The 18,572-nt window shown below is 38.8% G+C and overlaps 1 protein-coding gene across 1 annotated transcript; it reads right to left on the reverse strand.

The window, feature by feature from the left end:
- Nucleotides 1-411: 411 nt before the first annotated feature.
- On the reverse strand, nucleotides 412-14,994 carry tnni2a.2 (troponin I type 2a (skeletal, fast), tandem duplicate 2). The gene is made up of 7 exons (XM_022213349.2): nucleotides 14,940-14,994; nucleotides 7,576-7,611; nucleotides 6,542-6,578; nucleotides 6,333-6,461; nucleotides 3,144-3,233; nucleotides 2,089-2,265; nucleotides 412-1,912 (listed from the first exon to the last, which is right to left on the reverse strand). Exons 2-7 carry the CDS (start codon nucleotides 7,584-7,586, stop codon nucleotides 1,832-1,834), a joined length of 525 nt encoding a protein of 174 aa, XP_022069041.2. The 5' UTR covers nucleotides 7,587-7,611; nucleotides 14,940-14,994; the 3' UTR covers nucleotides 412-1,831.
- Nucleotides 14,995-18,572: the final 3,578 nt, after the last annotated feature.

Genomic DNA, 18,572 nt, shown 5'->3' on the forward strand with positions numbered 1-18,572 from the left:
TTAGCACAAAAATAATTTACATATTCTGACAGCTCTGTCTGTTGTTCGTGCTAACAACTGCTACCCAATGGTTAACTGTGGGTTACAGTGAGAAACGTGTGGAAACACTTCAACAATCTAAAATCAAAGTTAATTTATATGCAATATTAATTCATATATTTTAAAATGATCAAAAAGTATCTAAATCTTCAGTACAGAACATCACAAAGTTAAATTATTTTCTCCCTGTCTCTGTCCTCAAACACATCAAGCAACACACCAGACTCCAAGCAGTTCAGAGTAGCTTTTTAGCTGAACATAAACATTGTAATTTAAATTTCAGATAAAAATACATTCTGAATTGATACCTTTTTGGAATGAACGTAAGTTCAAGCTCAGTGTTGTACAAATTCAACAAGTCTGTGAAGCAGATGAACATGAAGCATTTGTATTTAATGTAACAGCATAAATATATGAGGAAATAGCAACACACTTTCTTTTAGAAACATGAAAATGAATGAACATGTTGTTTAGTACAAATTGTCCACTGATTTATACTTCTGCAACAAAAGAGCCACAATTGCAGATTGGAAGTAACCTGATCACAGTGCCTGAATTGATTTCATAGCAACAGACTGTTGCAGTGCAGCCACCTTTGTGTCTGTAGAGACACAATGAGCTAGGTTTCCATTCAAATTTACACTACTGTTCAAAAGTTTGGGCTCACCCAGGCAATTTCATGTTTTCCATGAAAACTCACACTGTTATTCATGTGCTAACATAATTGCAAGAGCATTTTCCAATCATCAATTAGCCTTTCAGCACCATTAGCTAACACAATGTACCATTAGATCACAGGAGTGACGGTTGCTAGAAATGGGCCTCTGTACCCCGATGTAGATATTCCATGAAAAATCATCCATTTCCAGCTAGAATAGTCATTTACCACATTAACAATGTCTAGACTGTATTTCTTATTAAGATATTATTGTCTTCATTGAAAAAAAAGGTTTTGCTTTCAAAAAAGACATTTCTAAGTGACCCCCAAACTTTTGAACATTAGTGTAATTCTTTCTCACTTCTGAAGAATTTTGCAAAAATCTGCAAAGAAAAATGCAAATCATTTAATAGTATGAGATGGTTTGAAGAGATTAACTACTAACTCTCCAGTTTGGTGTCACTAAACTGTTGAAGACGAATGCAAAAGCATTGCGGAAATATGATATTTCTGTTCATGGATGTGTTCATGTATCACTGGAAGCTTGAGCGACATTTCACAGTTCATTCATTCAAACTCTTTTCACGGAACAATGGAAACACACCGACTAGTGTTGAAAAGGTTGCATTGTAGGTTCACCAGTATTTTGATACAGAAGTATAAGTCAGTCTTTACAGATGAAACCTAGGATAGTTTCCTCAGTCATGTACTAACTGACAGCAGTACATTCAGTACAAATACATCACAGTAAAGTTTTAATACAGGAAAAAGCAGTAGGCAGCTTAGATTCAACTGAAGAGTTTCCTCCAAATTGAGATATTCAAAAACTATAGAACTGTCAATCTCAGCGCACATTACAAATTTTTCACATTTTGGAAACTCAACTTAACTCATACTCTAAACAGAAGTACCTGTAATCCAACTGACTAGATAAAGGCCATTTATCACATACTATACCACAACAAACGCTTAGGAAGAATTACAATTTGTCTCCAAATGGAACCTCAACAAAAAAACAAAATGAAGGTGAATAGTCAGCATTTTGGGGTAAAACTCTTCAGTTACAAAGACATTAGACCGGAATTCTGTCCTGAAAGTCTCTCCTGAATTCCAACAGCAGATGACAAATCATATTTAACTGTCAAACATCTTCTTCCTATCAGACTTGTCTTCAATGTTCTTACGCCAGTCACCAACATCACGCAACTGCTTGTCCTGCAAACAAATAAAAATTCTGTTAGTTCAGAGGCTGATCTGAAAAATGTTACAATATGAACAAACTACTGCTCATGTTTTTACACCACCAAAAATTGATTACAAACAAAACTTTAGAACATCATTGGTTCTGTTGGCTATAGACTGTAGCGTAGATGAACCAATCAGCATCTCACCTCCTCTTTCACCTCCTTCTTGACCTGCTTCAGGTTGGCCCTCAGGTCCATGTTGACTGTGTGTTTGGAGCCCAACAGAGCTTTCAGCATGGCGTCAGCCGACATACGCACTTTCTTCAGCCGGGGCCTCTTGAACTTTCCCCTCAAATCCACAATCTTAATGTTAAGGTCTCTGACCTGAAAGAAGATACAAATTTCATGAGCAAGTACTCAAAGCTTTAGAACAAATATTAATTAGGGAAATAATAATCCCACTAACTCATGGTGGCCTATTACCGGATGATTCTGGTTTATTTCAAACCAACATTTTCCGTGAATGTGGCTCTGTGGAGCATGCTAACATTGCAGTCTTTACCTGTTATAGAAATTCAGAAAAACAGGAAGTTGCACAAAACAGCATATTTAAGGGCAACATCCTGGCTTCAGTTCAAGTGTATTAAAGATTTCCATTCGGGCATACTTGCTGTCTGACCAAGTCATCTGCATATTTCTCAGCACTTACTGGTTTGTTACTCCACCAAGGAACGGAGCAGAGTTATGTGACAATCGCTGTTGGTTTGTCTGTCTGTTTGCAACATTACTCAAAAATGAAAGGTCAGAAATGACACATGGACCAAGTGATCAGCTTTTGGCTGGGTATTGGCATGTAGTCTGGATCCACAGATTTGTTAAAGATTTCTGTATCATTGACAGATAGCAAAATAGCACTGTAACTGTGACTACAAGTGAACACTACGTCAGCTGCCTGTTGACGATCACAATTGCAATCCTACTACAAATCAACCGATGTGGAGTTATCGGGACTTATCCATCAAAAATGATACAAGGAACAATTAATTAAATTGTAGGGGTATTTCTGAGTCCCATCAATTCCCGTACAATTTACTCTGAGAAATTACTTGAGTACATATAACTATGGATAAAAGTCAATGTACCCAGTGCTACAATTAAGATGTATGAGTAATTGTTTTGATAAAGTAGCAACAAAATAGCACAAATGTAATATCAACATTAAGTCCATTAATATAATGGATAGACTTTAAAGAGAGTCTCACCTCATTCAGTACCATGTTGAGTTTAAACTCCATGCAGTATCTCTCCTCTTCACTGATGTCAATTTGCTCATGAAGTTTCTGGCAAAGTTCCTGAAAATGAGATAGTGAGGTTAGATAGTTTGTTGAGATATTGCCAACCTTTAAGCCACAAAATGTTACTAAAACTATGTGCTTGCAGTTCTCTTATGACAAAAAAAAAGAATTCCGTGGTGACAGCTCAACACACTGCAGCTTGTGAAAACACATGCACAACATAATAGTATCACAAAATTATCTTCAATTTGACAACTAGTGTTGTGTTACTCCACAATGTTTCTTTCATCAGAACAAATCTTTTGAGAGAACAAACTGAACTGAATCACTTGCGTTCATTTCTCAGTTCAGTTGATCTTTCAAGTGAGCTGTAAGTGAATGTGTAAGGAAACATTCAGTGAGGACAGGATTGAAGTTATTGGATCAAGTCACTGGAATACTGCCACACTAAATCACTATCATGTTTGCTGATAGACAGATTGCCTCCTCTCACTGTGAGTGAATGGTGCATTTTGATGGAACCATTTACTCTGTAGGAAAATATATTTCTGCCACGCTCTCACTTGATTCACTTGAAGTTAGGTTGTCTTATTGCAAATGCTGAAAGGGTAAAGCCAGTAAAAGAGTCTGTTTCATGGTTACTTGCTGTGTGTCCTCAGATTATGGGAACTGCTAGGTTATTGATGACGAAAATGCGAGCAATAACAATAACAATGTTAATAGTACAAATCTATAATTACTCCATCAATGAGTGCTGCAGAGTTATGTGACAATTTGTTTGTCTGTCTGTGTCTGTTTGTCTGTTAGCAACATTACTCAAAAACAGACCAAAGGATTTGACTAAAATTTTCAAGGAAGGTCAGAAATGACACAAGGACCACGTGATTAGATCTTGGCAGTGATGTGGCTTATGGTGTATTCAGCTTATATGTGTAGGGTATTTTTACTCCACCGAGGCATACGGCAGTTATGTGACGATCGACATTGGTTTTTCTGTTTGTCTGTCTGTTAGCAACAATACTCAAAAATTTTGGGCTGTAATGCAGCTTCTAGTCTGGATCCACGGATTTATTAAAGATTTCTGTATCATTGCGAGATAGCGGTACCGCGTCACTGTAACTGTGACTACAAGTGAACACTACATCAGCTGCCAGCTGACAATCACATGATTGCAATCATACTACGAAACCACCGTTGCGGACTTATCAGGACTTATCCTTTGGAAATGATACAGGGAACAACTGACAAAATTGTGGGGGTGTTTCTGAGTCCCATCATTTCCCATTGCCTACTACATATTTAGGTCACATGATTCGGTATCCGTACATAACGTACACATGCATAACAAATGCTTGTGCTCCGTGCAAGGTCTAGACCCTCCAGAAAAATGCAATTATGCGATCGCATGAATTCCCGCATTAATCACCAAAATGCCGCTGATTATGTGGGGGTCAATTATTTCCCGAAAGGCCGCATAATCCCCGCAAAACAGTGCATAATTCCCTCAAGAATCTTACATTTCCACGGAAAAAAGAGAAATATGCGGGTCCCGCTTGATTTCACAATTTCCGCATAAAATGAGAAAACTATAACCAATATAAATGGAGTTGTGAGTGAATTTTTATGTGACACCCGGCCTGACGTCATCAGTTCGCGCATTCACACACACACACTAGAAGCACGAGCTGATGCGGAGCGCGGCGCCAGTGTTGCCAACTTAGCGACTTTCTCGCTAAATCTAGCGACTTTCCAAAGCGTCCTATCAGCTTTTATTGTCAAAAGCGACTAGTCACAAATCTAGCGACTTTTTCTGCCGTTTTGGAGACTAACAGGAAAACTCGGATCATTCTGCAGTTACTGTTTTCAATGAGCAGCAGATGCTGCTGTGAGCTTCTCCCCCTCCCAAAGCACAGGCTGTCAGTCCAGTAACCCCGCAGCAGTCCCAGTGTCTGATTAGAGGACACATCACTCAGAGGCCAGACGGCATGTGAATCGCGCATATTTTTGCATATTTCACAACTATTCGCATACTTTGCAACTTTCTGCAATTTCCCCGCATAAAATGGCATAAAAGCCCCGCATATTTATTCGCATAATCAAGGCTTTTAGCCCGCATAATCAAGGATTTTAGCCCGCATAATCAAGGATTTTAGCCAGCATAATCAAGGATTTTTGCCCGCGTTTTTCTGGAGGGTCTAAAGGTCATTTTGTTTGTGAGTAGATCTATATTAAATTGCCTAATTCTATGTTGCGGTGATTTCTGAACATCAAAAACTGAAAAAACAAATGCTACATTTCTGACAATGGTATATGGGGGAATGGACAGCCTTAGGGGAGTACTGCCCTCTGTGGGCTTTTGTAGTTATATTTGAACTTATGTCAGCTCATTTTCCAACACTTCTGACAGATAGTCGACTTTGGTCACAAACTACTATGACTTCAAAAAAATTCTTGGCCGCACTAGAAAATGTCAGAGAAGGAGAAAGATTGTTTTGCATTATTTTTCAGCATAGTCTCCTTTAACTTCAATATCTTGATTCAACAATGCTCAAGCTTCACTATCCCTTTGTAGAAGAAAGTCACATCTCAAACCTCCAGATTTTTCCAAAGAACATGGAACCAACAGTCTGAAAAAAGGACATATAAGTGCTCCGTGGGATTTCAGTTTGGGAAACAGAAGTCCGATGATGCAGGTTGGGAGAGGAAGGTTCATGGAGCAACAGTTCACGGGCACATTTAGCTGCTTCTGCCTCTTGATGCTGTGTGGATGGACAATTTGTCCTGTAGCAACAGCAGCCTGCTCCAAGCTTTCCTCGTCTTTGTTCTTTGATCGTTTCAGATATTTGAGGTTTTGTAGACAGTGATATCAGGCTTTATAGTATACTTATTATTATGTTCCACCATTGGTTCTTGCTCAATGTTACTGTGTTTGGTTGTTTTTCCTGTGTTTGCTGCATTTTTACTAAACTCTGCCCTGGTACGGTCAAATTGGTAAAGATGTTTTCTTAATTTGAAAGTTTTCTTTTACTAATTGCAATGTGGTCTCAAGACAACCACAGAATTATTAGAAAGTGTAATATATAAATGAAATATTTGTTTTAAGTAATTTTTCCCGGCCTGACTCGCACACAGACAGTCTATGCTATCCTTTCTTACCACAAGCTCATCCTTGGAGTAAGGCAACTCCAAAGGAGGACATTTCTCTGCCAGGAATTTCTCCCTCTCCCCAGCTTTTGCTGTTGCTTCAGCTTCCAACAAATTGTTCGCCACCACCAGCATACAGCTCTGAAGATTTAAATCATCACACCATGTCAGGTAAGAGGGAAAAAAGTGTAAGAGGATGTATATAGCAGAAATATTCTTACCTTCAGAGTATGCTTACGCCTCGCAGACAGCCTCTTCCTGCAGGCAAACACAGTACATTTGTGCCATTATGTTGTTCATGAACCTATGATTATTATTCATTGAGTTCTGACAGAATCATACAGTGATGATAACATGATTGATCTACTGATTAGTTTCACTTCTTTCATTAAAATTAATATTACAATATTTTTTATTGCAGCTATTTTATTTTGATCAATACCCATTGGGATTTGTCATGTTTTCAGGTGCCAGTGATGCATAAATGTTCATTTGATTTCTTTTTTTTTAATTTTTGAAAGTTTATTTTGAACATTTCAACAACAAAAAATGAAGAAAAAAAACAGCAAAAGACAATGAATAACTTGCTCATAAAGAAGTGGAAAGAAGTTGAAACTGATCTTATCTCACCCCATGTCCTTCCACAAATGACTGTAAATCTATTCTTCCTGCTTCTTCAAAATACTACAATTTAGTGAACAAGATTTATAATAATTACACACCAATATGTCCATCTTCGTTTATACAAAAGGACAAAGACAACTGACCTAACAACAGCCAAACACAGCAGGAGGAAAAGACTAAACTAATAATATGCATAAATAAATATAGAAAACAAATCATTAAAGAAATAAATAATGAATAATAGTAACCTGTGTTGATTTAATATCAGACAATGGCTAGAGATATGAAAGCAGATTTGTAAGGTTCTTTATAGCATGTTAGCATAATATAAGTGTAGAACACTACCCAATTTGAGGCTAATGCTAATATGATAACTCGAGTATGCTAACATGTTTACATGTTAGGTTTTCGCATATTGCCATGCTAAAAGAATATATGTTCATATGTTACGATAAGAGTTAGCAGTCGTACATTTGAAACCCATTTGAAACGAGTTAAACCAAACACTCCTTTGTTGACTTTATATTACACTGTACAATCTTTTAAAACTTTTGTAAGATATTCTGCTGAACAAACAGGGCAATACAGATAATACACAATAAAATATAATACAGATAAAATTGTTACTCACTCGGTGGCCATGTTAGCTGCAGGATTCTGAAGGTATCTGGTAGAGATACAAAGCAACATCGAATTAAATTATGTTTTAACCTTTAATAGGTATTAAAACATTTTCTGAGGCACATTTGTCTGCCATTTAAAACAACTGATACAATTTTACAAAAGCAGAAGTCACAGACACAGCTGACACACAAAACAATTCACCCATCCTGATTTAATTACCCAGGAGAGAGCCACTTTCTACCAAAGCAGCATTTCTAAGGGCTTTATAAGCTCCAATAGATGGATATATATTTATATTCATGGTAAACAAATGGTAAATACCAGGCGACCCCTCCATTGGTCTGTTTAGGATTATTTTTGTGGACAGAGTGTGAGAGAGAGAGAGTTGGACATACTACTTATTAACATTTACTACTAGAGACGCTTTATGCCAGGGGTCCCCAAACTTTTTCCTGTGAGGGCCACACAACTTTTCCCTTCTCTGGTGGGGGGCCGGGGTCAGTTTGTAACAGAAAAAGTGTGATGATCGCAGGGGTGCCTAAACGTAAACATTGTTTTCCAGAAAGCCACACATAACCAAATATTATTAACCCTTTCCGGGATCTTCACAGAAAAAAAAGTCAGGAAATATATAATAACACTATTAATGATATAAATAATAACCAAATAACCCTCTCTGGGTTCTTCACAGAAAAAAAGTCCATGGAACATTAATTTTCTGTTGTGCCATGCCCAATCTTACAATCTTAACAGGTAAAAGTTCAGCTTAGTTGTCAGAGCAGAATCTCTGACTTAAATGACTCATATGAGCAGTGTCTCAAAGGTCTTGTGTTCCTTCCTTTTAATCCCAGGGTTTCCGCTACATTCACTCTGCAGCGGCAGCCCGCTGCTACTAAAATTCCAGCGCTGCTCCTTTAATTTTTTATTTTTTTTTAATTGTCGCAAATACTCCACCGCCGCATGTCTCCACCTTCACAGCAGTCTTGCACCTTGTCGGGTACTAAGGTAAACTCCAGATAACTGTGGTGCGGGGTGCGAGTGGGGAGTCCTAGAGGAAACACTGAACCTTTTGAAGGTTCCAGTAGAATGTCATGTTCTATGAATGTATTAGTCTCGGTCGCGTGGCCAGGGGGCCGGGCCAAATGTAGAGGCGGGCCCCAGCAAGCACAAGAAATGCCAGCCAAAATGGACTCCCAAGTGTGTCAGAACTACCACCGCGACTGCGAGGCCGCCGTCAACCGGATGGTCAACATGGAGATGTTTGCCTCAGCCATAGTTTGGGGACCCCTGCTTTATGCATAATCATTTATTATCCTGTACAGGGAGTTTGAGCAGTTTTGGATCAGTGCACAAAACTTAACATATAACAAGTAGACAGAGATCAGTACAATATTAATGAACTGCTGTTGGTAAAAGCTAGTTTTGTGACATTTCAGGTGAATAACTTTACATTGTGTTTGAATAAAGACATTAGTATGTCCTTTTTTTTGGCCTTGTCCACATCCATATGGATATTATGGAAAACTATTTTATCTGTGTTCTCACTGACATGAACTCAGACAAATATTTCTAAGTTGTGGATTTGTTAATAGTCTGGTTTATGTAAATCTGTGTGAACATAAAATGAAGAGTTGGGGAAATGATGCCACACCTGAACTGCTCATGTTCACTGCTGCTTTTTGTTCTGAGTATGCACTGAAACAACCAGGACAATAACAAAGGTGGATCTATATACTGGTTTCCTTACGTTTGGTTAGTATTAGCAATTACAAGTTTTCAGTTTAAGTTGGCATGGCTGCTCCACATCGCATGCCAAAGCCTCTGTGTCTGCATTCACATCTGTAGTGTAAAGTCAGCAGAAATAACAATGTTCATCTCTAATATTTGATGAGTTGATCTAGATTTGCCAGGCATGTTATACTTGTAGTACTTTTTTTTCTTCTTGTGTGTATGTAGATTTTTTGTAAAACAGTGATCATATGAATGGATTTTTCTTTTTTTCTTTTAAAGAGAAGGGTAAGATTCCCATCTAGAAAAATATTTTTATTAGAGTGAACAAGGACTGAATCTGGTTTAGTTCAATAACATGGCTGAGTGTTGTTAAACAAAATGTGCTGATAAGTGCATTATTTACAAATTGTGAACCCCCTTGAAATTATGTTTTGTCAGTAGGTGGCATCTACAAATCCATTTCCTCTGCTTTATTGCTCTTATAAAGTGTAGTCTCCACTGGCTTCAATTCATTCTTCACTATAAGCTTTCCAGTTGGACATAAACAACACTTGGTTATGAAATGCTTTTACAAATACCACAAATTCATGGATAAGCAAACACCTGTTTTCCCTCTGTGTATTAGCAGCATAACTTCTCATCTGGTGCCCCCATCAGGACTAGTTATAGTGTCTGTGACACTAACATGGCTATAGACTTTTAGTATTGTTTTTACTGACAGCACAAAGAATAAATCTATACTGACATTGTAATTGTGATTTAGGATGCTTTCACACATGGCTTCCATCTGAACAGACATAATTAATTGCACCGAGCTTTTCTGCTGACAGTGGAAGTAAAGAATTTTTTGAAGTGAGCTCCTGGTGCGCTGTCTGTGCAGAGCTTTCCATCACCCCTGCCTTAAGTCACACATCTCAGCATACCGCAATACAGAATTATCCCACATTTGTTCTGCAGAAAGCTATAAATGTAAAGGTACAAGTTAAATTCCACATTTTTATTTCTGTCAAACTACTTCATCTCTGAAGTCCTGTCTGCTCCCTTTAATTCCCCCCTGCTGAAGACACTCATTTGTCTCACATTTCATGTTTGGACCATGTTAATTCTATCTTGAGACATCATGTTAATTCCAGGAAATTTCATGGAACTCAACTTTGTAACCTAGGTCGTGTTAATACCTTAAAGGACTAAACCACTATTTTTAGCATCAGGACTCAGGGGACACAAGTCCAGCACTGTGCAGTAAAGCAGCCTGACAACTAGAGGATGGACAGGATGACTCATAGTGACTTTGATCCTCTGACTATTCTTTAGCTACACCTACAGGTCAAAATTTAGACTTCATAATAAATTTAAAAGGTCTCTGAACTACTTTCAGTCTGAGTCTGAACTGAAACATGCTACTCTTAGTATGCTGACATAGTCTTTGTCAGTCTGTCATGATAGCTTGTGCAAATCTCTATTTCATACTATTGTAGAAAGAATAGGAACATAGGTTGCCTGAAAGGTGGAAAAAATGATTACTGAAAGCAAAGCTTGAATATTATGCCAGTACTGCATCAACCTATGCTAGTGTTCTAAAGTTTGGGGTCACTTAGAAATGTTCTTATTTTTGAAAGAATTTTTTTTTTCAATGACAATGACATTAAATGAATCAGAAATACAGTTTAGACATTGTTTATGTGGCAAATGACTATTCTAGCTGGAAATGGCTGATTTTTATTGGAATATCTTCATAGGGGTATAGAGGCCTGTTTCCAGCAGCCATCACTCCTGTTTTTTAATGGTACATTGTGTTAGCTAATCATGATGACAGACTAATTGGTGATTAGAAAACACTTGTGCAATTATGTTAGCACATGAATAAAATGTTTTCATGGACACAGTGAATTGTCTGGGTGACCCCCGGCTTTTGAATGGTAGTGTATAGGACACAGTGTTTACAAAACAGCAGATAAATGAGCTTTACATAGTGCAACATTAATATAGACAATAGGAGTTCAGTGCAGACTGTGCTTATTGCTCTAAAATACACAAGCATAACTACAGAAAAAGCAAGAGACAAAACCAGGTGACTGAGCATCAACAAAAACAAACAAAAAAACAAAGATAAAACCCACTAAGGCTGTTGTCTTGGGCATGGAGAAAAACTCTTCTAGAATTTTATTTAGTTAGGAAAGTTGTGACTATTCATATCAGATGGCACTGGCCATGCTGTCCAGAGGTTAAACACAACCAAAAAGCGGAGACAGCTGATCAGCATGGATTCTTTTTTCTTCTTCTTAAAAACAGCAAGTGTAAAAACTTGACTTGCAATATTCATTTTCAATTTTCCTGTTTGCATGACCATTTTCCAATTTGTGCATATAATAATGTTATGGAAAAAGAGTATGTTTTGTGAAAGCAGCAAACCCATCCAGTCCAGCCTGATGGATAGTTAAGCTCACTCTTCTTCTGTATCTAAAGGCTGATCAACACCAGCCGGGTATTATGAAGTATTTTCTTTACATCTGTCACTCATCTATGTAATGAAAAAAACAGCTTACATTTCTATTTTTACACAAGTTTAACTGTCCACACACTCAGTCTCCAGCCTAATTCCTCTGCTGAATGTATACCGTCAACTAATTCTCTACACCAAATTTGTAATGTATAAGGTTTCTCTATTCACTTTCCAGTTGAATCATACTTAGAAAATAGTTTGTTTAACCATCTCTCTATGGACAGCAGTGTCAGTCTGTCAGTCTGTCAGTCTGTCTGTATTTGACTTTCGATGACATTGATGATTTCCTTACTTTTCCTTCAGTGCCACCATGAGGCTTACATTTCTGGTTTTAAGTCAACAATTACAAGATAGATTGTCACAGAACTTGGTCCACACACTCATATTTCCGTCCTAACTCTGCAAATAATTTGACTTTTTACCCAACCCCACTATCAGGTCAACATTATAACTACCTGCCAAAATAAAGACATGACCATTAATCTCTGCAATTCTTTGTCTTTAGTATACAAATGAGTCTCAAATGGTTGGCAAACAAAACCAAAACTATCTACACTACAGTTCAAAAGTTTGGAGTCACTGAGGCAATTTCACATTTTCTCTGAAAAGTCACACTTCTATTCATGTGCTAACATAATTGCACAAGGATTTTCTAATTATCAATTAATCTTTCAACATGATTAGCTAACACAATGTCTAGACTGCATATTCAGATTTATTAAAAGTTATGTTCACCGAAAGAAATTCCTTTCCTTCAAAAATATGGACATTTCTAAATGACCCCAAACTTTTAAACGGATGTGTACATGGATGGATTTCACTGGACTGGGTAAACCAGTCGTTAAAGTAGCACTAGAGAGACTCTGAAAGGTCCTCCGAGGCTGGATAGGGACTGCCTTGGTTGCTTGTGATGTTTAAGAGCTGCGATGGAGCAATGGATTAGGACCCTATTTCTGGAGTCACAGCTGTTCATATCGTCTTCATTATAAAGCAAAAAAAAATAACAGCAAGCTCGTCTTAAAAGAAAAGACGTGTGACAACCACTGAAGGCATCCTAAAACACATAGCTGCCCCCAGAACAAATGGCTGTCATCTGTAAACCAATCAGAGGAGAGTAGGGGGGTATCTCTGGGGCTGAAAATGTATTTTAGGACACTTGAAACTTGGAGGACACAACAGCATGTTGCTCTGGAGATGGAATCATATCTGCAGGGTTAAATGTGGACTCTGATTTTTGTCTTAAGCAAGTGCGTGTGTGTGTGTGTGTGTGTGTTATGGGTAGGATTCTCTCTGGAGGGAGGATGGGAGGTTTCACAGTAACCCAACACCTCTGAACATCCCTCAGACAGCCAAGACATTAGAGCATATCACAAAAATAACTTGCCGCAGGCTGACCTCAGAAGTATGCACAGTTCAGCTGCTTTACACTGTGAAAAATAACAGGGTAGTACAAAAGAATTTATGAAAACCAAAATAGAGTTAAAAGTTGCAACTAAACCTAATTTATAAGGTTCCATGTTGGAAAAACGTTGTTTTAAAAAGACAACATTTTGCATTACTGTCACATGAACATACATACACTGCGATACAAAAGTTTGGAGTCACCCAGGCAATTTCATGTTTTCCGTTGAACTTACATTTTTATTCATGTACTAACATAACTGTACAAGGCTTTTCTAATCATCAGTTTGCCTTTCATCACCATTAGGTAGCACAATGTAGCATTAGAATTAAGGAGTGATGGTTGCTGGAAAGGAGCCTATGTGCCCCTATGTAGATATTTTATTAAAAATCAGCCATTTCCAGCTAGAATAGTCATCTACCACATTAACAAGGTCTTGATTGTATTTCTGATTCATTCATTGTTATCTTCATTGAAAAAAATGCTTTTCTTTAAAAAAAATAAGGACATTTCTAAGCGACCCCAAACATTTGAACAGTAGTATACATTAATAGAACTGACAGCTGACTTTGTCACAAATTATCTATCCTCAGAAACTGGATGAAAATTATGACAAAAGAACCAGAAACTAAAACACATTTTTTTTCTCTGAAGCCTCTCTGTTGTAGAAATCTTGGTGAAATAAAGATTCAGTGGGACTTAAAACATACAAAGACGTGTGACAAAATATTTTTCCTCAGAAAATTGTTACTGATCTAATAGCAAAAATCATACATCAATCAAGGGTCAAGATTACTCAAGACTACAGAATAAATTTGTGTATTGTCGGAATGCTTGAAATGCTTTAATGTTGTGTAAACAATCGTTATTTGATGCTTGTGGAGAAAACACGCTAATTTTGGTGAGTGGGGATTAAGCCGAAATGTAAAGTGAAGACAAGATACGAAGGTTGGCATCTGCAGCAGATTAAGGAAAGTTTTCCTCTGAATCCTTCCCTCTTTCCTCGGTGCTGACAGGAGGATAAACACTGACAGATTGATTTTCAGGTTCATGCCTTGTAGTGGTGTTGACTTTCAGCATGCCACATCACCAGACTGTACATCACCACAGCACAGTGAGCACATGTTGAGACACTAGAGTACTCCTTTGAAACCCAGAAAAATCACTAAGGATAACATGGTAAGAGCTGTAATAATCAAAGGAACAGTTCAGAAATCAAAAACTTTCCATGTCAGCTGCAAAATGGGACCCTATGCAACACTGACAGCATATTTAAGTAATATGGTATCAGTTCAACAAAAACTACAATGTGTTTAAATTGCTAAAATTCCCTGTCGTAAACACTTCATTTCAACTGTGACTTGCAGAAGACATCAAGCTCCATGAACATTTGGCATCTTACAGTTGCTACAAATTCATCAAACCAACTGGCCTTGTGAAGAAAACACTGCATTTACACTACATAGTCTTATGAACTAACATAAAATATTGTGCAAAGGCTCTGAGAGCAAACCCACAACTTTTCACTGACACAATTCATCTGAACAAACATGAACATGTACCAAAAAAATAAAAGGTTTTACATCTGCTCTACAATTCTACAATTTCATTTAGCAGATGTTTTATCTAAAGTGACATAAAGCTGTTGCCATGCACAGGACCAAAACATGACATGATTTCATGCTTCATCTACTGAAAACACTAAAACACAAACAGGCAGATAAATAACTCTTACCTTAAGCTGGCAGAGTTGTTGGAGGAACGGAGACACTGACTGAGTCCTGGGCAGGCGAAGTGTTAAGAAGGTATATATTGCAATCGCCGATAGACCTCCAAATCCTGCACTTTCTCTTTATGGAAGTGGATTACTGGTCAAACCAATGAGCTGGCAAGGTCATGAAATACAGTACAGTGTCATCTGCCCCCTTCCTCGGCTCGCCTCATTATAAATAACCCGCCCTTTAAGATTGTTATCTGTATTATCTTGTGCCATCAAGCTTTTGACAGACAGAATGCAAGGAAGTGATTAAACCACATAGGCACTTTATAATCCACAGTTGATATGCTGACAGAGATCATTTAGAGGTCTGATATATAGCAGGAGAACATTCACTGACAGCTTTAAGCTCTGGTAGTAGAACCAGGCTTTTCTTACTTATTTGTGTATTATAGACTGTGCTTTTAATAGAAAAGATAGTTAAATAAAAGAAAAAAGAAAACTGAGACAAAACACTGCCTCTCACTGATGGAAACTCAAAAATCATGAACCTTTGAATTTGATGAATTTCAAACTTACATGGTAACATCTTAAATTGAAACACCCAAAAACATTTCATGCAAGTTAATAACACACTGTTCTGTAGTTCAGAGAACTCGATTGGATTTAAATGACGTATCAGAGGTTTAACTGTTTAACTAAATCTACAGTACCTGTAGTCATTGTTCATCTGTTAGAAATATGACTGTGCCTGAGGTTCCTGCAGAACATTGCCACATTGCCACCCCTGATATCTTGACTACCCTTGTTGCTACTTTAAATCTGATATATCAAATTCATTCAAATGAAGCTCTGATGTCCAAGTGTCAGTGAATTACACAGACAGACAAACCAATGCCGATCGTCACATAACTCTGCCACATTCCTTGGCAAAGTAGCAAAGTATCTTTACCAGAGATCTTTTGGGCCTCACTTTACATTTACTGAAAGTGTCCACTTAGAGGACACTATATTCATAATATCAATTTAGGTAACAGATGATTTATCTGAAACTGTTAGGGGTAGCATTTCTCTGTGTCACCATAAAATAACACCTAAAACAAGGATATGTTAAAGATGACACCCTTCGCAGACAGTTTTAAGGATTAGTTCGTCAGTCTGACACCATTACAGACTTTGCACATTATGAAACAGAACCAACTAGGAAACAAAACTCAGTATGTAGTGCTGAACTGGATTCTGCTTGCTGCTTTGTCATATCCCCACTACAGAAACTCCACCAACTATATTTTTTATCCACCTGCTGTGTCTCATTTCAGCGTCAACACAGTCATCTTTAGTGGTTAAGTCCAGGATACAGCAATCGTGTCCCCTACAGAGGACAGCCGTTACTGAAAATATTAAAAATTCACCCCCGAAAAATAAATATGCTGTCTGACTGCATAATTCAAATTCTCTAAAAAACTTGACAGTTTGTTGTAGGTTGCTAACCTGGAGGAAACTGCTGTTGTTCTCTGTGGTGATGGTTGCTAATGCTACCAAGCTACACTCAAAAAAAATATAAACGCAATACTTTTGCGTCATGTACGCAACTGACAGCGTACATGACCGTTATGCTGTCAGTTGGCACTGTGAAAGAGAGTTATTTTGACAGATAACGCCATGTGCGTTTGTTTTTATCGACTGGGTGCCTATCTAGGTTAATTCATGTCTCCCCACCTCAGCCGTACTTTCCTGTCGATTGAACCGTTCCCGTCCAAAATTAAGAGTCGCTTGGAGATGGAGCATCTGCGTGACGTTCATTGGCTGACATCTGGGCCGGCCGCTCGCGAGATTCAATGAAGGCTATTGCGCGTGCGCGTGCGGGAGGACCTTACGTTACGCTGCATAAAAATCCTGGTGAGAACCCTGCTACATGAAAGACACATCACAGTAAGTGCTGACAATGTTTCATTTATTATCAGCTTAAGCATGACAAACATTCCTCAATCACAAGTTTCTCAGAAATAAAACATTCTTTCTGCTTAGTAATACTTTGAGGTAGAGCAAATTACCTGCTCCAGTGTTTCCAAACAGTTTAAACTTAACTGTTGAAATTTTTTTTCAAGATGGCGCCGTGTCAGCGGCAGCCAGTTACAGCAGCTCCTGTTAACTCGAGGTGTTTCTAGATATTTCTTGTAGTTTTTCACTTTCTTTCTATTCTATTCTTCAAGTGGGGGGATTGCATTTGAACAGCGCAGCAATGGATATACAAATGGTGCTTACCCTACTTTTTCTAATCTTTTTTTTGGAACTCTCAAGTTGCTCAGCTGGTGAACCATTCAAACACGGAGCCATTGTTTACAGTCGCGACCAGCTGTTGGCACTGAGCCAGGCAAGACAGCCGCAGTGGGAGAGACTAGGCATCCCAGCGGAGCTACGAAGAAGAAGAAGGGGATGCATTTCAGGAGCGAAAAAGCAGGAGAAGCGGGAGAAGAGGAGACGCTACAAGCCGTCCGTTCCGTCCATTATGGGAAATGTACGGTCTCTTCCAAATAAGATGGATGAGTTGGTGGGGCTGACCAAGGAGCAGTGGGAATACAAGGAGAGCAGCCTATTGATTTTCACCGGACTTGACAGTTGAACGAACTCCAGACTCAATCCTAACTCTGGACGGCTTTCATCTCGTCAGAGCGGACCGAGACGTGAAGAAGAGCGGTAAGAGAAAGGGAGGGGGTCTGGCGATGTATGTGAACGAGAGGTGGTGTAATTCTGGACACATTAGCGTTAAACAGCGTCTGTGCACTAAGGATGTTGAATTACTGGTGGTCAGTCTGCGTCCGTTCTATCTGCCCCGGGAGTTTTCACACGTAATAGCTGTTACTGTGTACATCCCACCATCTGCTGATGCTGCTACAGCCGGTGAACTCATCCACAGTGAAGTGTCCCAGCTGCAAACATCTCACCCTCAGTCCCTTATTATCATCTCAGGAGACTTCAATCATGCATCGCTCTCTGCTACTCTTCCCACGTTCACACAGTACGTGACGTATCAGACTAGAAACAGCAAAACTTTGGACCTACGTATGCTAACATCAAAGATGTATACAGCTCCTCACCCCTCCCTCCCCTGGGCTGCTCAGATCACAACCTGGTGAGACTGCAGCCCATTTACATACCAAGGGTGAAGAAACAACCCCCCACCATAAGGTATGAGAAGAAGTGGTCTGACGAGGCTTTTGAGGTGCTGCAGGACTGTTTTGAGACCACAGACTGGGATGTTCTGTGTGGTTCACACAGGGAGGACATTGACACAATGGCAGACACTATTACAAAATACATTAACTTCTGTGCTGAGAATATCGTACCGACCAGGAAAGTACGGTGCTTCTCTAACAGCAAACCCTGGGTGACCTCAGAACTGAAGACCCTGCTGAAGGAGAAGAGAAGGGTTTTTGGATCTGGGGACACAGAGGAGCTGAAGAGGGTGCAGAAGGAAATAAAAAAGAAGATCAAGGCGGACAAGGCCAGCTACAGGACCAAGATGGAGTCTCACCTGAGGAATAACAACACAAGGGAGGTCTGGAAAGACCTGAGATCCATCTCTGGTTTCAGCGGAGGCCACGAGAAGGGTGCTGCAGTAGGAGACAGGGAGTGGGCCAACGAGCTGAA

Source organism: Acanthochromis polyacanthus, chromosome 8 (assembly GCF_021347895.1).
Source record: "Acanthochromis polyacanthus isolate Apoly-LR-REF ecotype Palm Island chromosome 8, KAUST_Apoly_ChrSc, whole genome shotgun sequence".
Taxonomy (NCBI): Eukaryota; Metazoa; Chordata; class Actinopteri; family Pomacentridae; genus Acanthochromis; species Acanthochromis polyacanthus.